Source organism: Terrapene carolina, unplaced genomic scaffold, assembly GCF_002925995.2.
Source record: "Terrapene carolina triunguis isolate 2854851 unplaced genomic scaffold, T_m_triunguis-2.0 Scaffold210, whole genome shotgun sequence".
NCBI classification, from domain to species: domain Eukaryota; kingdom Metazoa; phylum Chordata; order Testudines; family Emydidae; genus Terrapene; species Terrapene triunguis.
The window spans coordinates 5,243,470-5,264,773 of NW_020664561.1; the positions used below are offsets into that span (position 1 = coordinate 5,243,470).

At 44.5% G+C, this 21,304-nt stretch overlaps 1 protein-coding gene across 1 annotated transcript in view; it reads right to left on the reverse strand.

The window, feature by feature from the left end:
• The window catches only part of LOC112107414 (dynamin-3), a 316,224-nt gene that overhangs the window by 180,280 nt on the left and 114,640 nt on the right, over positions 1-21,304 (reverse strand). The window contains exons 12-14 of the mRNA XM_026655330.1: positions 15,242-15,312; positions 4,534-4,582; positions 2,472-2,501 (exon numbers count right to left, since the gene is read on the reverse strand). Coding sequence (XP_026511115.1) covers positions 2,472-2,501; positions 4,534-4,582; positions 15,242-15,312 — 150 coding nt within the window. The remainder of the gene's footprint in view (positions 1-2,471; positions 2,502-4,533; positions 4,583-15,241; positions 15,313-21,304) is intronic.

Genomic DNA, 21,304 nt, shown 5'->3' on the forward strand with positions numbered 1-21,304 from the left:
TGACTTGGATGCACCAGGTCCTTTGCGGTTGATTCAGAAAACAATAGCAATATTGACTTGTCCGGGTGTAATTTCCCTGCTTTAATTAGTCAAGCAAGGGTCAAAATATTCAACATATCTTCCATCATGACTCATGTGATCTTTGAAGATGGAGATGAACAAGGTGGAGAATACTTAATTTCCAAAGGTTCCACCTCTGGGAGACTGCTTCCAGAATTAACATTGCTTTGGATGAAATCACTGATTACTGGATCACATGACTGGAAAGGATACTGACTTAATTTCAAAAAGTACCACCTTTGACAGATAACTCAGCCTTCGGTGAAACAAAGAAAGAGAATATTCACCCAACGTTAGTTAAACAAAGCTTGGGGCAATGATGTAAATCATCATGCATTCATAAACGGTGCAGGTTACAAAAGTAGAGGCCACAAAGTACAGCAGTAGATCCAAATTTTCCCTAAGTTCAGATGAATGGGAATCAAGTTTCTGGTTTGGGCTCATTATAGAAATAGGACCAAGTTATTACATCCAAATTGTCTAAAAATAACTTGGACAACAATTTTGGATCCAAGATTCAGATTTAGGACCTACTCCAACTGTAATGGTTACTCCATATGGAGCAATACTGGATTTTGCCACTGAAAGTATCTTACATTTTGTTCTATTTTAAAATGCTATATATGATCTATCATCTTCAAATCCTCCCATATTGTGTTCTTAAATGATTGAATGCTTGATGCAATGACACCTTTTGAGCTGTAAGGTCTATTAGAAGTGGGATTTTTACATTAAAATGACAATGTTTAAACACAAGTTTAGTGATGGTGACAAAAACACAAATCTCACCACACAAAATATACAGTTAGGAGTTGGTCAGTCTTCAAGGCCCAGATTTTGCCAGAAAAGCTATGTAAAACAAACTGTTACACTGGTTATTTAAAGCAGATGAGAAGACAGACTAACCTGTGGCTTAGAAAGAAACCTTGCTGAGTCAGGTCAAAACCTCAGGCGGTAGCACAAAAAAAAGAAAAAAAAAAAAAAAGAGCAAAAGAATAAGTAGAAAAAAAAAAAGTAGATAAGTGAAAAAAAAAAAGCAGAAGGAAAAAAAAAAAAAAAAAAAAAAAAAAAGAGCCAAAGATTAAGTGCAAGAGGATAAATTAGTAGAGGGAAAAATGAGCAAAACTATACTTAACAGAACTGAGTATTATGCATTTTTCACAAATACTCAGGTCCTTTGCAGTTGATTCAGAAATGTCTGTATTTCTGATATGTGAAATAAATTCTCTGTATTATCATTATTCAAAGCATATTACAATCAAGTAGGAAACCCCAATACCAGTCTGGATTAGTTTAATGATCTTTCCAACTGCTATTAGAGTCAGTCAGTTTTGTTTATGCCCTGTTGCCTTAAAATAAACATGTTATGCAGTTTTGAGTAACTCAGTTTATAATGGTTATTGGTGTAATTTGGCAGTATAATGACAAACTGGAATTAAATATATCCATTTTAATTATACAGGTCCTATCAAGGAACATGTCATATGGCACCAAACAGCACAATCAACTTTTACCACTTATATCCACCTGTCACTGAATTGGAAGAGTGGCTTGTTACAGGGCCGCCCAGAGGATTCAGGGGGCCTGGGGCAAAGCAATTTCGGGGGCCCCTTCCATAAAAAAAATGTTGCAATACTATAGAATACTATATTCTCGGGGGGGCCCGGCGGGGGCGGGGGCACCCTCCCCCCCCCCCCCCCCCCCCCCCCCGGCAGCCCTGGCTTGTTATAGAATTAACTCCTAAATGTTCAGAAGATATATTACTAATCGTAAATTAAAATGTATTCACCTAATATTTGGTGGAGGAGTTGATAAAGTAAAAAACTATCCTGTGACACACTGATCCTCCTGCTGCTATAAAAAAATGCTAAGAAAGCTCTCGGGATTTAAAATTTGTAACAATTTTTCTTTGAATTGTGTTTGCTGGAAAGCGCTTTTTTATGAGTTGTGACAGAAGGCACTTGTAAACAGTACATCCATTTAAGCAATAATTGATATTTCCCTTACTATAATTCACCTACCTTTCAACAGGCAGAGCCTCCATGTACTATAAACATCAAATAAATATCCAATTTTTCCAATGATATAGTTTAAAAGGACATTGTTCATTAGTAAGTTTAGTTCATTTTAAGACAATTTAATATAATGAGCTTAAACATAGATTTGGCTGAAAGTTTAACAACACTTTTTAAGTTGTACTAGTTCAGACTTGTAAGTCACAGCAGGTTAGTGGCAATGAAGGAATGAACTGCAATTACATTTCATTGAGAAGGTGTTAAAGGTGAAACAGTTTCAAGGTAAAAAAAATGTAGTAGCTAGCATTAATTAAACTAATGAGTTAGAGAGAAACTTTGCCCTTTGAGAAGCTAAATGAAAAAGCAACAATAAAGCTTACAAAACTTAGCTCGTACAATTTGCCGTGAAGGCGGTAGATTGGCTCCCTGAAATAGCAAAGAATTGTAAAAATAAAGATTTATTTCAGAAACATTTTCTCTATTCAGAAGTCATTTTGTCAAGCTCTTCTCACTTCCAAACAATTAAGGTAAATGCAAAACAAAAGTCTGTTTTAGTTTATCTCTGAAATAAGTAAGGTTCAGCAAAGTCTTTTTACCAAGTTACCAATTTTGAGCTTTTTCCTTTTAAAGCCAAAGCTTTATGGAGTTTTGCTATTTTGTTTTGTTATTTTGAGAGACAAAATACAGTCACGCAGACTCAGGAATAGTTACTCCAATTTGTATATTTCTGGGACATCACGGAATTGGGTGGTTTTCCTTCTACAGGACAACTCCAAAGCTGAGATGACTATGGCTTTGTCTACACTGGCAATTGAATGACAAAATTTTTGTCTTCCCGAGATGTCAAAAAAACACACACCCAAAAGACAAAAGTTTTGCAGACAGCGCTCTCCTGCCGACAAAGCTAACCCCGCTCTTTGGGGGTGGAAGTTTTTTGTCGGCAGGAGAGCCAACAAACAGCGGCTACACTGCGCGACTTTTAGCAGCACTGCTGTAGTGACAAAGCCGCGTCGCTAAAAGCTGTGTAGTATAGAATTAGCCTTAGTGTTTGACATGTGTTCCTGCACAGCTATAGGAGACGGAAGTCTCTCTCTTTAGAGGGTCTTTGGAACTGTTTCAACCATTAGACCTTTCAGTTTTGTTTTGTTTTTAATCCCACCTGGCATGTAACTCAAAAACACATAGAAGATGGTCAAGCTCTGGAGGTATCATTGCTTCCAAACGTTCCAGAAGCTAATGGACCATTTTGGCCAAGATTTCAAAAGTGAGTAGTGATTTTTGGTGCTTTTGTTTTTGGGCACTCAACGTGAGACACTTTAAAGAGGTCTGATTTACAGAAAGAGCTGAGTACTTGCCTTCTGCAAGTAAGGCCCCTTTAAAGCATCTCAAATTCACCACCCAAAAACGGAGGCACTCATCAATACTGGTCACTTTTGAAAAATCTTTGCCTTTAACTTTTCATTGTAATGTTTAATGCAGGAGCAATTACGTGCGAGAACATCAGGGAGATGTGCAAGCAAATAATCCAGATTAAAGGAAGTTTACTTTATTTTATTTTGACTATCCAAAATTGAAACCATCATAGATGAACACTGAAATGATTTTTTTTAATTTGTTTTGCTTAAAAGACAAACAGACTCTGCGGAACCTTAGAAATATACAAGAATATATACTGAGGCTGGTTATATCAATCATCCTTAGAGTTTTAACTTAAAAAGAAAACAGAAATTGATCCTGTAAAGAGCTGAGCACCCTTAACTTGCAGTGGAATCACTGGGAGTTGAGGGTGGCAGCACCTCTTCACAGTATAAGCATCTTGCAAGCCTGTACTACACATAATAAAAAGAAACAGCCGACTAATTTAGTTAATGCCATCTCAGCAAGAGTGCTATTCGTCTGAGACCACCAATCAGCTTTGTTTCTTCAAAGCAAGACTATGGTATGTAATCAACATTTTTATGAAGTCAACTGAAAATTTTCAGCAGAGGTAAAGACAAGTCTGCTTTCGCCTACTGACCCGTCCCTTCACTGTGTTATCAAGCTGTGCACATGTGTGAACTAGTAAACTACTATACAACCAAGAGCAGGTATAAAACAAGTACTCACACGGTATTGGTCTTTGAAATCATTCACAAGTTTGAGCATAATGAAAACTAAATATTTAGAGACAACACAGGAAGAAATTCTGGGTACTTAAGGGCATGGAGGAGGAGACACTGAAGAGCAGTCCAGTTAGCAGCAGAATTATTAAAAGTTATAGCTGACAACCTTAATGAAGATGTCAGCTGGTTCTGAAAACTTAAGTAAAGCAAGTAAAAAAAGATGCATTTTATATTACGTATCAAGCAAAACTGGTCACTTATACATTTACAGCAAAAAATAAAAGATACAGCCCATAAAATCAACAACTGAAGTTCACTTGTACATGCAATTATCCATTCTCTTATCAGATGCCTACCTGATTTCCAACTGCACTTTTGTTAACCTGACTGCTTCGTTGTTGGGCACTAAGAAAAGCAAAGAGAAAAGTTACACTGAGGAAATTTAAATGCTAGATGAGTCCTTAAGCAACAGGCTTTGGAAACAATAAAATATCAAAATTTATGAGCCCAGAATCTGAAGCTAAGAAGAAACACAATTCAGTCTCAAATTCACAAGCAAACTCAGTTCATGTAAACTTCTGTTAACAGAAAACAGATCAGCACAAACAGATTCTTATTAATCACCTCCTCTATAATGTACATTGCACTGCCATAGTAAATAAGCCTTTGTGTTGACTTACATGTCTGATGAGGTTACTAAAGACATAAAAAGTTATGGCTCATCTGTGCACAAGTGAAATCTTAGTATTAAAGAGGGGCAAGAAAAAATGAGTCACTTTAGTTCTTTAGAGCATTGCAGCAAAATCCTCCCCCACCCATAGGTTCTCTAAAGGCCTAGTCTAGCAGCTCGTTTTGGATATTATTCTAATTTTTATATGCACTTTGAGGATGTAAATATAAAATGAGGGATGAAACCATCACAAAATGTGGTTAAAAAGCTGGAATCTTACAGCAATGCAGCATATTTTAAACTAAGTGTTTTACTCAGTTTCTGAACTTTGCTAATCCCATTACTGAAATGAAACACTCCTCTCTCATAAAAATGCACAAGTCATAATAGCTACAAAGTTTAATTCTAAAGGCATTTATATTACATGATACACTGGTAGCAAGATCACACAGTACACACATTACTGGAAAAAGGGGAGGAGAGAAGAATCCAAACTTGCTTTGGCTATTAGGTTACTAGATCACCAGGGTAGCCATTTGGTGACAGCAAGTTTTGTTTGGAGGCTTCAGGATTAAATTAATTTGTCCCATTTCTACAAATATTAGCATATATTGCAGATCTGCCACAACCATTGCTTTGAAAGTAGGAAGGAGAATAGACATGAGTAAGTTAATTCCAGGCAATATCTGTTTGGATCCCAGATAAGTGGCCTGATTCTGCAGCTACTTGGTGCAGAATTGCCATTCCACAGATTGGCTGAAGAGTTGAGCCTAGGCTTGCCAACTTTGTAATATTTAAAAACGAGACACTCCAGCAGGAGTGCTGGAACCTCCCCGGACCCACTCCTCCCCCCCAGGCCCCGCTCCTGCCCTGACTCTTTCTCCTGAGGCCCTGCCCCCATTCACTCCTCTTTCCCGCTCTCTCCGTCACTCACTGCTTTTCCCTTCTCCACGACTCCCTGCATGGGTCGGGAGGGACTCGCCTGCAGAGTCGGGGCTGGGAACTGCAGCCATCCAATGCAGGTAGGGGCTGGCCCGGGTGATGACTCATCGCCTCCCCACCTCCCCCACCTGCAGTGACCAGATGTTGGGTGTCTGGTCATTAGATCTGATTGGATACCATCAGGTCTCCTTTTTGACCGGACTTTCTGGTAAAAAAAAAACAGGCAACCGGCCACCCTAGTTGAGACCCTATGCACTGATCCTACAAACACTTTACTCAAGTTAACGGTCCACTTGTTTTCAGTGGGCCTACTCACGAGTAACATTACTCATGTGCATGTTTGCAGAACTGGGCCGCTAGTCAATAACCCAAATATCTGGAGACGTGCTGAGGTTTGGTTAGTCATAGTGCCTCCTTTATTGTATTCATCAAGCATAAATTACGGTTAATATTCTACACACACAAAATATGAAGTTAACTCCTCACAGACAAATAGGTTCTGAGTTACTGTCTCAGTAGCACCCATACAAATTTGCATTTGGAAATATCATTCCATCTTCACTTTTACATGAAACTTTCCTATCAGCTTGCAAAAGATAATTAAATAGGAAACCAATATCACATTAAAAAAGAAGAGTCACTGTAGGGACAGTTATGAAATTAAAAGAATTAAAGTTATCTTAAGTTTGGTTAAGAAAATAATGTCTGATTTATAGTTTGCACCTAGTAAGGAAAAGGCCCCAATCAGCAAGTAAAAGAAGGCCACGAGACTAATAAGTAGTATTACCTATTACTTGCAGTGTGGGGCAGGATGTATGGTTCAAAAAGTAACAAATAAAATAAAGAGCAGCAGTAACACGACAAAACAAGGTTCTTAAAAGAAACAAGCACAAACCTTCCCACTGTTCTGTTAGGCTATGTCTACACTACAGGATTAATCCGAATTTAGATAATTCGAATTTGGGAAACAGGTTGTATAAATTCGATTGTGCGCGGCCACACTAAGCACCTTAATTCGGTTTTTAACCACATTAATTCGGTGGTGTGCGGCCACACTACCCCATTAACTTAAACACAGTAATTCGGTTGTGTGCGTCCACACTAACCCTAATTCGAATTAACAAAATCGATTTAGGCTCTACTCCGTTTGTCGAGGTGGAGTACAGAAATCGATTTAAAGGGCCCTTTAATTCGAATTAACTGGCTCTGTAGTGTGGACGGGTGAAGGGTTAATTCGGATTAACGCTGCTAAATCCGAATTAATCCCGTAGTGTAGACCAGGCCTTAGTCAGCAAGAAGAGATAGGAGACCTCGGGAAGAAAGGAGATTGGAAATCTTATCTGTATTAAGACTAGAAATAAGGGTGAATCGTCTCAGATGGGTTTTTAGTTGAAGTCAGTCATTGGCAATGACATCACCGCTCTTTGCAAACTCTTAAAGGGTTCATTGCTAATACCTAGCTGATCATGTTGGAGCTGACCAATATGGGTCTAAAGCACCACTAGGTTTTGCCCGTTTGGAAGTATCTTTATCAAATGCTTATAAATGTTCGGGTGTAGTGACTGCTTATTTTTAGACTGTTAAGCATGTTTAGAGCAACTGTATAAAATACCATTTGGCCTTTGGACTTAGAAGAATTTATGGTTAAATTAGTGCCTGGTGTTTTCCCATATTAACGTGAACTATGGGGAGGGAAAGCTCAGTGGTTTGAACATTGGTCTGCTAAAACCAGGGTTGTGAGTTCAATCCCTGAGGGGGCCACTTAGGGATCTGGGGCAAAATCAGTACTTGGGAGGGGGGCTGGACTTGATGACCTTTCAGGGTCCCTTCCAGTTCTATGAGATAGGTATATCTCCATATATTATTATTATTATGTTCCATTCTTTCTTAAGCACAGTGATTGGCTTTTTGTTTACCTAGATTAAAAAAATATTGTTCACTGAAGGAATCAATATATATGGTTCTGTTTAGAGAGATTAGATAGATATGGGTTATAGCTGAGCAAATCAGAATTTCTATCCTGCAGGGAATTCCAATATTTCACCATTTGTTTTCCTCCCAAATCGGGACTTAAAGTCAAAATATCAATTTTTTTCTCAAAGTTTCCAAAAGATTTTGGTTCTGAAATGGTTCATTTTTATATTAACTGAAAAGAAGTGTTTTGACGTTCCCAATCCAAAATGTTTCATTTGAAGTTAATTTGATATTAACCTGCATCTGCTTAAGGTATAGTGGTGCCCCATTGCTCTGATTCTTCCCTATGGGCCAGTCACCCTGGCCAAACTACATCTCTTGCAATGTACCATAGTCATATAATTCCCATGATTGATCATGAGACTCCTTCAGAGGGGAGGCCATGGTGCATCATGGGAAATGCAGTCTGGAAAGCTTAGATTTTGCAAAAACTGCATTTTCTCTGTCAAAAAATTATCTTGACAGAAAGTTCCCAACCTGCTCCAATATAAATGTATTTCTTGTAATACTAAATGTTAATATAGTTGATACTGCATAATTTCTATTGTACTATATATTAAGAATGGTTTAAAAATGTAAACACTAAAATTATTTACTCATTCTCTTCTGTTGAACACCATTTTAAGAAGCTAGACTTCTATAGTTGAGATGCTTCTTGTCTCCTTAATAATTTCTTCCAGTAGAGTTGCTTACTGACAATTGCACTTATCAGAAAATAAGTGTATTGCCATTTTGAGGTCTATGTACACCAGAGAATGGGTTTTGAAACTACTATCACAACTCAAAGTTCTAAGTCACTGGACTCAGCGGGGTGCACTTTGAGCCACCCCTTGCACAGGTACTTAGGTTTCTCCCAGTGATCTAACAATCCATTTCTTTCCAATGGGGGGGCAAAAATATGCCTTTAAAGTAATCAGTGAAAGAGAATAAGAAGCAGAGGTTCCAAACCTTCATATCTTTGTGGAGAAAGGGGTGGATGAGTAGTATTCCATTAAAACATACCTCTTCCGAGGGTAACAATTAAACATTAGTAATTCTCTGCAATGTTTATACAAAAAAATGCAAGACTACAATATGCTGTGAAAAACTAACTGGGTGAACATAGCCTCAGAAGTAAACATAACCATTTCCTTTGTTTAATATATCGATAGGTAATATCCCCCCAAAATACAGCAGTGGGTAAAGGAAATCCAGGGGCAACACAAAAGAAATAAAACTCTTGGGGAGGGAGACCGGCACCCTGGTTCCAGGAATATATTGTGTAACCCTGAAAGGTCAGATCGGATTCCTCTTGAGATCTGATCTAAGCAATAATGCTAGAATAATGTACAGAACACAGGTAAGTTGTTTTTCAGAAAGGTTGTGAACCCATTCTAGAAAGATATCATAGAATCATAGGACTGGAAGGGACCTCGAGAGGACATCTAGTCCAGTCCCGTGCACTCATGGCAGGACTAAGTATTATCTAGACCATCCTTGAGAGGTGTTTGTCTAACCTGCTTGTAAAAATCTCCAATGACAGAGATTCCACAACGCTCCCTAGGTAATTTATTCCAGTGCTTAACCACCCTGACAGTTAGGAAGTTTTTCCTAATGTCCAACCTAAACTACACTTGCTGCAATTTTACCCTATTGCTTCTTGTCCTATCCTCAGAGATTTCCTTCCTCCTCCTTGTAACAACCTTTTGTGTACTTGAAAACTGTTATCATATACCCCCTCATTCTTCTCTTCTCCAGACTAAACAAACCCAATTTTTTCCATCTTCCCTCACTGGTCATGTTTTCTAGACCTTTAATCATTTGTGTTGCTCTTCCCTGGACTTTCTCTAATTTGTCGACATCTTTCCTGAAATGTGGCACCCAGAATTGGACACAATACTCCAGTTGAGACCTAATTTGCAGAGTAGAGCGGAAGAATTACTTTTAGTGTCTTGCTTACAACACTCCTGCTAATACTGTGGTCTCCAACCTTTTTACGCCCAAGATCACTTTTTGAATTTAAGGACAACCCAGGGTCTACCCCACCCCTTCGCCGAGGCCCCACTCGTTCCCCAAGGCCCTGCCCCACTCACTCCATCCCCCCACTCCTCCATCGCTCTCTCTCTCCCACCCTCACTCACTTTCACTGGGCTAGGGCTGAGGGTTGGGGTTCGGGAGGGGGTGCAGGCTCTGGGCTGGGGCTGAGAGGTTTGCAGTGTGGGAGGGGGCTTCAGGCTAAGCCTGGGGCAACGGCTTGGGGTGCAGGAGGGAGTACGGGGTGCTGTCTCTGGGAGGGGGGTCAGGTCAGGGGCTTGGGGTGCAAGAGGGGGTATAGGGTGCTGGCTCTAGGAGAGAGGTTGGGGTGCAGGCTCCTGCCGGGCAGCACTTACCTCGAGTGGCTCCCAGATGGCAGCACAGCAGGGCTAAGGCAGGCTCCCTGCCTGCCCCAGCCCCACACCTCTCCCGGAAGGGCCCAAACGCACCCCTGCGGCCCCTCGGGGGGGAGGGGGAGGGACACGTGGATCCACACGTTGCCCCTCTATGCAGGCACTGCCCCCGCAGCTCCCATTGGCCACAGTTCCCCGTTCCTGGCCAATGGGAACTGCGGGGAACAATGCTTGCAGGCAGGAGCAGCGCACTGAGACCTCTGACCCCCTCTCCCTTCCCAGGGCCACAGGGGTGTGATGGCCACTTCCGGGAGCAGCATGGGGCTGGGGCAGGCAGGGATCCTGCTTTAGCGGCAGCCCTGCTATGCCGCCGGAGAGCACAATCAACCGGGAGAGTCTCCAGGATCGACCAGTTGATCACAATCGACCGATTGGTGACCACTGTATTAACAGATCCCAGAATGATGTTTGATTTTGAATATGTTCACTCATATTTAGCTTGTGATCCAGTATGACCCCCAGATCCCTTTCTGCAGTACTCCTTCATAGGCAGTCATTTCAAGTGGAGTACTTTGCATTTGTCCTTATTCAATTTCATCCTATTTACCTCAGACCATTTCTCCAGTTTGTCCAGATCATTTTGAATTTTAATCCTATCCTCCACAGCACTTGCAACCCCTCCCAACTTGGTATTGTCTGCAAACTTTATAAGTGTACTCTCTATGCCATTATCTAAATCACTGATGAAAATATTGAACAGAACCAGACCCAGAACTGATCCCTGCGGGACCTCACTTGATATGCCCTTCCAGGTTGACTGTGAACCACTGATAATACATTCTGGGAATGGTTTTCCAACCAGTTATGTACCCACCTTATAGTAGCTCCATCTAGGCTGTATTTCCCTAGTTTGTTTATGAGAAGATCGTGCAAGACAGTACCAAAAGCCTTACTAAAGTCAGGATATACCACATCCATAGCTTCCCCCCATCCACAAGGCTTCTTACCCTGTCAAAGAAAGCTATTAGGTTGGTTTGACATGATTTATTCTTGACAAGTCCATACTGACTTACTTATCACCTTATTATCTTCTAGGTATCTGCAAATTGATTGCTTAATTATTTGCTCCATTATCTTTCCAGCTAGTGAAGTTAAGCTGACTGGTCTGTAATTCCCTGGGTTGTCCTTATTCCTCTTTTTATAGATTGGCACTATATTTGCCCTTTTCCAGTCCTCTGGAATCTCTCCCATCTTCCATGACTTTTTGAAGATAATCACTAATGGCTCAGATATCTCCTCAGTCAGTATTCTAGGACATATTTCATCAGGCCTTGGTGATTAGAAGACATCTAACTTGTCTAAATAGTTTTTAACTTGTTCTTTCCCTATTTTAGCCGCTGATCCTACCTCATTTTCACTGGCATTCATTAAGTTAGATGTCCAACTGCTAATGAACTTTTTAGTGAAAACAAACAAAAAGGTCATTTAGCACTTCTGCCATTTCCACAATTTCTGCTATTGTTCCCCCCCCCTCATTGAGTAAGGGGCCTACCCTGTCCTTGATCTTTCTCTTTATGTCTCAAGCTAGTTTAATCCTGTTTTGTGCCTTGGTGTTTCCGATTTTGTCCGTACATATTTGTGTTATTTGTTTATATTCATCCTTTGTAATTTGACCTAGTTTCCACTTTTTGTAGGACTCTTTTTTGAGTTTCAGATCAATGAAGATCTCCTAGTTAAGCTAGGGTAGTCTCTTGCCATACTTCCTATGGTCCACTACTTTCTTATCTAAGGCTGCACTCATATGTCCACTACTGATTGACATGGGCTGTCTGCAATTCACTTTTTCATTCCTGCCACATAAGTTGCCACCAGATGTGTTTTGTGGAACACTGCCCAATCCTGTGTCTTCAGGGCTTCCAAATACAAGAGGAAAGATTCTGCTACTTTTTGTGATAAACATTACCTAAAGGTCTTCAGAGCATTCAGGACTACCCTCATCTCCAGAACATTCACGTGCAGCTGCTATTCCTGAAGACCAAGGATGTTGGAAGAGGTGGCCCTTCATATCAGCTCCCCATCCCAGGAACAAATATATGTGGTCACTTGGTTTTGCAATGGAGAAAATTTGAAATCAAGACTTCATTGACATATAACCATTGTAGCTATCAGGCCAATCTTTTGCTGCATGGCTCTTGCTGATCCGGCTGGCTCTGAAAATCCTTTCCCTTATGTCCTGGACCCTATTCCAGAGCAAGAAGGCTTTGAGTTGAGCTGTGTCAAGTAAGGCCCTTGTACACTCCAACCAGTTTCTGGGAACAAGTTGGAACATTGACTAGTTTATCTTAAGCCCTAGTGGCACCAGCATACCAATTGAGAGGCACTGCTTCTTATATCCCTTCTAGATTGCTATCCAAATATCCAGAAAGAGAAAAAATACACAGTTCTATCAGTGTAAATACATAGGCACTACCACCAACTATAGCTCATAGCAATCCTTTTCCTCTAGGAGAGGTACAATTGTTCTCTAAAACCCAATTTTGAATTTTCCCTTAACCAGTTACCAATGGAAGTCTTTAACATTCAGGACAGGCTCAAATCCTCCCTTTCTTTTAACCAATAGCACAGGCTCAATGACATCCTTTTGGTCAGAAGGGATTAGATTTACTGCAGCTTCTCTTCGGGATGCTGAATTACAGCACATTCTGGAAGGGAGAAATTTGTAATTCTGAGTTGTGCGTGTCCAAGAAGGGCCTTGCATGATAAATGGACCCTAGTCTCGCTCTAATAGTAAGGGAGTACAAGACAGGCTGGCTAGTCACTCCAGAATTCAGAAACCTAGAGTTTTCTTCCAGAAGGAAGGCAAAGTGAACTAACTTTGCATGCACTGGGCACCGCAGAATCCAGAGCATATGTATGTGCTGGTTTCTTGGCAGGTGCTTTCTTTAGAAGATAAAAGAAAGAGGAGGAGGAGGAGGGGAGGATAACCTGAGAGAATGAGGGACAGATTTAATTATCTCAGCTTTCAGAAGACTATCATCCATTTTCCCCCATCTTCAAAGTTTCATGGTCCTGAAACTTCTGGTGAAACCATCACACAAAGCCAAGGCCTAGTAAATGCAACAATGTGTCCGCAAGCATCAGTGGCACAGACAGCTGTCCCCATTGTTGTATCACCAAAGGATGGCCACACCCTGGCTTTGTCCACTCCCTCACAAGTCAGTTTCTTACAAACTCTTTGCTCCACACCCTTGGAGGTGGGGGGTACACAGTGCAAACCTTCTTCCACAGCTTGAACTGGTGTTTTCCCATATAGAACACATACTGTTGTTCCCAACGTGAGCTGACAATATCCCAGATTGAAAAAATCTGTGTCCAAGGGCATCCTAGCCTCTGGAGTCATGCTATGGCACTATCATGATTGCGGCTGCCTCCATCACCATAATCTTTTGGAGAGGGAGGGAGAAATAAGCTGAGGATATCCCTCCATTTTCCAATAACCATCTTGGAGACATCCAGAGTGGTATGAAGTTGCTGCCAAACCTCACCAACTGGTCGAGTCTAAGATGGAAGAGGGGCACTTGTTACATCATCTGGGAAATGAGGCCAAACACCTCAAAATCACAGCCTTGGGGTTTTCCTGGATTGTCTGCATATCAAAAGAAGAAATCTTAATCTGTTCAATTAAATGGAAAAAAGGATCAGCCCATATTGGAGAGAATTATCTTGCTCTTCTTCCCTCAGAGATAGTTCTTGGCTTCTGCTACTATTATCCTCTATATCCAAACAGCAGTCTTGCTCATTTTCAGCAGTGTCACTGTCATCCTAAGCAGGCAGTGTAGTGAGTACTAAATCAATGCTGCTAAAATCTGTATTAGCAACTGTGCACCAATGCTACCAGTAACGGCTGCACCAAAGGCATCCGTGCATCAAAAGCTGTCTCCAGAGACACACAGTTCAAGGTCAAGAGACTAGGCTGGGCTGGACTTGAGACCTCTTGAGGTTCCTTCCAGCCCTACATTTCTATGATTCTATAAAAAGTGAGAGACGCAGTTCCAGGTCAAGAGATGCATTTCCAGTGAGCCCTGAAGTCAGGCTAGGATAAAGCAAGAGAATCCAGTCTAGACCTACAGTAGGGGGCACAGTCAAGTATTAAGTGTCCTGAGGGTGAGCCTCTATGTGATGGGGTGTCCACACCACACTAGGCCTGAGTAGGAAAAAAAAAAAGGGCCAATTATCCCCATGGCAGGCTGCCGCTGGAGGAGAGTCAGGGCCGGCTGAGCTGAGGAGATGAAGGAGATAAAGCCCAGCAGGCTAGGGGCAGGCTGAGCTGTATAAAGCCAGGAAGTAGAGAGCAAGACGGGGCAGCAGGAAAGAACTGGGTGTCACTCCCTAGAGATGATGGCAATTAGCAAAAGACAAGGAGGAATCCCAGGAGAAGTATGCCTGGGGATCCTGCCTGAGAATACAGACGCTGGCAACAACCTGAGAAGGGGTGAAATCGCCACACGGAGCAGAGGAAGCTCCAGTGGTGACCAAAAGGGGGCAGGGGCAGAAGACAGAAGAGAGGTAGGAAAGAGCCCAGGGAAAGAGCAACAGGGTCCGAGCTTGCACAGACTGCGGTTGCTGGGTTTAGGGTCCCTGGCTGGAACCTGGAGCAGTGGATGGGCCTGGGTTCCACTGCCAGCCACTGGGGAAGTGGCACAGTTGGGGCAGTGGACTGGAAGACTGTCTGAGATAGTTCGTCCAGTGGGACTTTGATACCACAGAAGAACTACTATAGTGACCTGGCCAGAGGGTCAAGCCATGAAGAGGGAGCACCCTGAGTCACGAAGGAGGACGTAACCTGAGTCCAGAGACAGAGAGACAGACACACTACAGGGTGGGCAACTGAAGGCATACAGGGCGTCAGACTGGTCGAGAGCTAATCCCCAGATGAACCACCAGGAGGTGCCCAGCAGTGAATAGTGAACCGCATTACACGCTATTTGCATGTCTCGAGGTTGGCAGTAGGCATCTCCACCATTCTAAATGTTTCAGGCTATTTTTTTCCTTAAGTCGGTAAGAAGGGGAAATTAACAGTGGATCTGTATAATAAAGTCTCTGTATACATACTTTGCAAAGCCAATGAAGTCTTCATGGTTGGTATTGATGTAAGATACCTGGATATCAATTAGCAGCAGTACCTACCAGGAAGAAAAAAAGGAAAAAGAAAATTTGAGTTTGCTGCATTATTGAATATTGTCTTTTATAATCATTCTGGCCAAAAGCAGTACTACCTACTAAATCAAATCTGTTTCTTTACTTATTTAGCAAACTAGGCTATAATGGAACTATCAGTCAACTACCTCCCTCAGCTTTCTTACAGTTGCCTCATTATCAGCTTCTGTAAAATTTAATTAAGACTAACCATATCTAGCCAAAGGGGAGTTTAATACATATCACAGATTCTAGCACTATATTTTGCAGGATAGGCAATATTTGATCTCTTATTGCTACTATTACTACACCAGGCTAGTCAGGAACCTCTATGAAGAATTAGGGCGCTGTGGTGTTAGGCACTGTACAAACATGTAACAAGTCTGCCCAGTGAACTTACAGTTGAAGCGTTGGACAGGATAAAACAGGTGGACGAAACAAACAGGGGTGGGCTGGTGGATGAAGTAACAAAATGAACAGTTTAGCAAAACAGAGGTTTCAGCTTGCTACTTGAGTAGCCTTGATCTGTTGATTTGTTGGTGTCTCAGATGGATAATTGTACTGAAACATCATGATCTATTTAACATGGAAATATCTTAAAATGCACAAAGAAAAGACCCCCTTCCCGCAGCCTTCCTAAAGTGTGTACCAGGACAGTGCAGAGGGACCATGACCCCGCTTTCCTCCTGCCATCTTTTCAGATGCTTGCTCCCCAGCAGGGATCAGGAGTGAACCATCCCTGTGCTCTGAGGAATGCAGGGACTGCTACAATAGAAGGCCCTTGCTCAACCATGCAAAGAAGAGGAAAGGTTTTTTGCATGGCTCTCCTCCCCTAGCAAAAGCCTCATGAGTTGAGGGCACGGGCCAGTCACAGGTGTTTAACTGCAGTGTAGACATCCCCTAAGTGTGTAAAACTGCATAATTATCAAAACCTCTCCAAGTCTATGCCTCGGGGCAACAACTTATTATTGCCAGAACACTGTGGGTAAGAATACTTTGATGCATAGACCCTATTAAAAAAAAAAAACTAATAAGAGTTTTAATTTGATAAAATAATGTAATGTGACCTTCCTACTAGGATACCAGTCTCTCTGTAGCCAACAAAAAACACTATGGAAAAAATAGTTACTTCTGAGTAAAGCCTTTACTACTGAATGCCTTATTGTGTCTGGGCATTGCATCAAACAATCCTCTTCACCAAGTCCTATACCACTAGACTACACAATTTTGCTCCTTTTCTTGTGTAATTGGTTTTTCTCATGAAGTCCAATATTATTTTTAAACCCCTTTCATTTCACCAAAAATTTGTACAATTGCCACTGCAGAGCTCCCAGAACACTGTACCCCATAAAGATATTTTCTTTTTATTCCTCAAAGGGGAGATTTTCAAAAGGCAGAGGGGACCCCAACTTCCACTGAAAGTCAATGGGAGCTGAACAAAAAAACGTCAGAAACAGACTTCAAAGAGAAACAGCAGAACTAAAATTTATTTGCAAATTTAACACCATTAATCTGGGCTTGAATAGGGACTGGGAGTGGCTGGTTCATTACAGAAGCAGCTTTTCCTCTCCTGGAATTGACACCTCCTCATCTATTATTGGGAGTGGACTACATCCACCCTGATTGAATTGGCCCTGTCAACACTGGTTCTCCACTTGCGAAGTAACTCCCTGCTCTCCATGTGTCAGTATATAATGCCTGCATCTGTAACTTTCACTCTATGCATCTGAAGAAGTGAGGTTTTTACCCACGAAAGCTTATGCCCAAATAAATCTGTTAGTCTTTAAGGTGCCACCAGACTCCTTGTTGTTTTAATGGGAGCTGAGTGGCTCGGGCTTGGGCCTTCTGAATGTCTCCCTACTAGCCTGACCAATTTTAATACAGTAATTGTTAACAGCATAAGTAAATTATAGGTATATGTATCACTGTCTGTGCCTGGACCCTGTCAGATTTGCATACAATTTGAACAAAAAGAAGTTAGAAGCTCTCTGAATTCACATACATAGGAAGCTAATATTTTGTCTTCATCTCTGGGCACGTGAGAGGAAGGAAAAAGACAGTTACCTTTTCATAACTGGTGTTCTTCGAGATGTGTTGCTCATGTCTATTCCACAATAGGTGTGCGTGCTTGCCATGTGCACTGGTGCCGGAAGTTTTTCCCCTAGCAGTACCCGTAGGGGGGAGCGCCCCCCGCAATCCCTGGAGTGGCACCTGCATGCTCCCCCCACCCTCAGTTCCTTCTTGCCAGACAACTCCGGCAAGGAGGGGAAGGAGGGCAGGATGTGGAATAGACAGGAGCAACACATCTCGAAGAATACCAGTTACAAAAAGGTAACTGTCTTTTCTTCTTCGAGTGATTGCTCATGTGTATTCCACAATAGGTGATTCCAAGCTATACCTTCTGGAGGTGGGTAGGAGTTCCCAAGTTCTCGGGATGGAGTACCACCCTGCCGAACCCGGCATCATCCCTGATTTGGGAGACTATCGCATAGTGCGAGGTGAACGTGTGAACCGAAGACCACATGGCAACCCTACAAATGTCCTGTATAGGGACGAGGGCCACGAAGGCAGCCGACGAGGCCTGCACCCGACTCGAGTGCGCCCTCACAGTGGGCGGCGGGGGGACACACGCCAACTCATAACAGGAGCAGATGCACAAAGTGATCCAGTTGGAAAGCCGCTGAGTGGAAATCGGCTGGCCTCTTGCGCGCTCAGCCGAGGCGGCGAAAAGTTGTGAGGACTTTCTGAATGGCTTGTTCTGCTCGAGGTAGAAAGCAAGAGCCCGCCTCACATTGAGCATGTGGAGATGGTGCTCCTCACTAGTCACGTGAGGCTTGGGGCAGAGGACTGGTAGAAAAATGTCCTGACCCATGTGGTAGGCGGAGACCACCTTCGGGAGGAACGCGGGGTGTGGGGGCAGAGCTGGCCCTTGTCCTTATGAAAGACCGTATACGGCGGCTCGGAGGTCAGGGCCCTGAGCTCCGAGACCCGCCTGGCCGACGTGATAGCAACCAGGAAGGCCACCTTCCACGAGAGGTGAGACCAGGAACACGTGGCTAACAGTTCAAACGGGGGCCATGTAAGACAAGCCAGCACCAGATTCAGGTCCCATTGTGGGACCAGGGGCTTAGAATATAGGTAAAGCCGGTCCAAACCCTTAAGGAACTGGCCGGTCATAGCATGGGAGAACACAGTGTGTCCTTGCACCAATATGGCCACCAGGTGCACCCTGACTGACGAGGGCGCCAGGCCCTGGGCCCTCAGGTGGAGGAGGTAATCAAGGATAAGCTGGATCGGGGCGGCCATTGGGGACACACCTTGGTCCGCCGCCCACCTAGAAAACCGAGACTACTTAGCCATGTAGGAGCGGCAAGTGGAGGGCCGTCTACTTTCAAGGAGGACGCACTGAACCTGTTCTGAGCATGTCCTTTCCTTGCCACCTAGCCAATGAGCAGCCATGCCGTGAGGTGAAGAGCTGCCAGGCTGGGGTGGAGGAGGCAGCCCTGGTCCTGAGAGAGCAGGTCCGGGCGGAGCGGCAACGGCCATGGCAGAGCCACCACCAGGCCTGAGAGGGTCCCGTACCAGTGCTGCCTGGGCCACGCCGGGGCAATGAGGAGGACCGTGGCTTTGTCCATCTTTATTCTCTCCAGGACCCTGCTGATCAGAGGGAACGGGGGAAAGGCATAGAGAAGCTGGCCTGACCAGGACAGAATAAAGGCATCGGAGATAGCGCCCTTCCCAGGGCACCCCCCGGAGCAGAACCGGGGGCATCGTCGGTTCTGCCGGGTCGTAAATAGGTCCACCTGGGGAGTTCCCCACCTTCGGAAGAGCTGGTGGGCCACTTCCGGGTATAGAGACCACTCGTGCTGAGAGGAAAAGTCTCTGCTCAAGCGATCCGCCCTCACGCCCGGCAGGTGAAAGGCTTTTAGGTGGATGTCGTGAGCTATACAGAAGTCCCACAGACTGAGGGCTTCGTGGCAGAGGATTGGGTCCCGCCTTGCCTATTGATATAGAACATTGAGGCCATGTTGTCCGTAAGAACCCGGACTACCTTGCCCTTCAGGTGCGAGCGGAAGGCCATACACGCCAGTCGCACCGCCCTGAGTTCCTTGATGTTTATATGAAGGGTTAGATCTTGCAGAGACCACAGGCCTTCGGTCTGAAAATTCCCCATATGGGCCCCTCAGCCCAGGTCCGATGCATGGGACACCAGCTCCAACGACGAAGCCCTGTCCCTGAACGGGACCCCTTGGAGCATGTTGCTTGGGGCGGACCACCACCGCAGGGAGGTGATCACCAAGTTCGGCATGATGAGGACCTTGCCCATTCTGTCCGTGACTGGGAGAACTTCAAGGCCAGCCAGAGCCGAAGGGGCTTCATCCTGAGTCTGGGGTGGCAGACCACATACTTGCACACCGACATGTGACCTAGCAGCTCCAGGCAAGCCCTGGCTGTCATCACCGGGAACATTGCGATTGAGTTGATGAGCCCTATCAGGGTCTCGAACCTGACTGGGGGGAGAGAGGCCCTGGCCGACGTTGCATCCAGGAGCGCCCCGATAAACTCTATGCGTTGGACCGGGACTAACGTGGACTTGGTATTATTTACCATCAGGCCCAGGGCGGTGCATGTGGACAGGAGGAGTGCCACATGATCCCTCACCTGCGATCAGGAGGTGCCCTTAACCAGCCAGTCGTCCAGATAGGGGAATATCTGGACCCCCCCCCCCCGGCGCCTGAGGTAGGCCGCTACTACTGACATGCACTTTGTAAAGACCCTGGGGGCAGTGGACAGAGCAAACAGGAGGACCGTGAATTGGTAGTGATTCTGTCCCACCACGAAATGGAGGAAGCGCCTGTGCCCTTCGAATATGTGGACGTGGAAGTACGCGTCCTGTAGATAGAGGGCAGCGTACCAGTCCCCGGGATCCAGAGAGGGGATAATGGAGGCCAGGGAAACCATGCGGAACTTGAGTTTCACCATGTACTGGTTCAGACCTCGCAGGTCCATGATGGGCCTGAGCCCTCCTTTGGCCTTCAGGATAAGGAAATACCGGGAGTAATACCCCTTGCCCAAGAACTCCTTGGGCACCACCTCTATCGCTCCTAGTTCCATGAACTGCCCGACCTCCTGCTCGAGCATAGCCTCGTGTGATGGGTCCCCCAAGAGGGATGGGGGGGGGGGGGTGGGGGGGGGGGGGGGCAAACGGAAGGGGGTACCCCGGGGGGTGGGGTTGAGGACCCATCGGTCCGAGGTGAGCCACGACCATTCCGGGAGGAAAGCACACAACCGATTGGAAAAAGGGAGCTTTATTGGGGGTGGATCCCTGCTGAGAATTGGCCGGGTACCTCCGAGCGTCCCGTCAAAAAACGCCTTTTACCCGCCTGCTTGCCCTTAGAGGACCCAGGCTGGTGGGCAGGCCGAGACTGCTTTTGCGGGCATTTTCTATAGTCCCATTGCTTCTTATGGGCGGCCTCGTACTTCGGGAGGGCGGCCTGGGCAGAAGCCTGCTGTGGCTTGAACTTGGGTTTTGCCGGAGCAGGGACATAGAGGCCCAAGGTCTGGAGGGCCGTGCGGGAGTCTTTCATGCCATTCAGCCTTGTGTCTGTTTCCTCAGCAAACAGAGCCTTCCCGTCGAAAGGGAGATCCTGCATTGACGACTGTGCTTTGCTGGATAGCCCAGAGAGCAGGAGCCATGACGCTCATCTCACAGACAGCGCTGAGGTCACAGACCGTGCGGCCGTGTCCGCTGCATCCGAAGCAGCTTGCAGGGATGCCCTTGCGGCCGCTGCCCCTCCCTCCATGAGCGCCTTAAACTCCTTTTTATTGTGCTCCAGGAGTGAGTCCTTGAACTTGGGGAGGGATCCCCAGAGATTAAACTCGTAGTGACCCAGGAGAGCCTGATGGTTTCCTACTCTTAGCTGGAAGCTTGACGATGAATAAACTTTTCTTCCGAAAATATCCAGCCTCCGAGAGTCT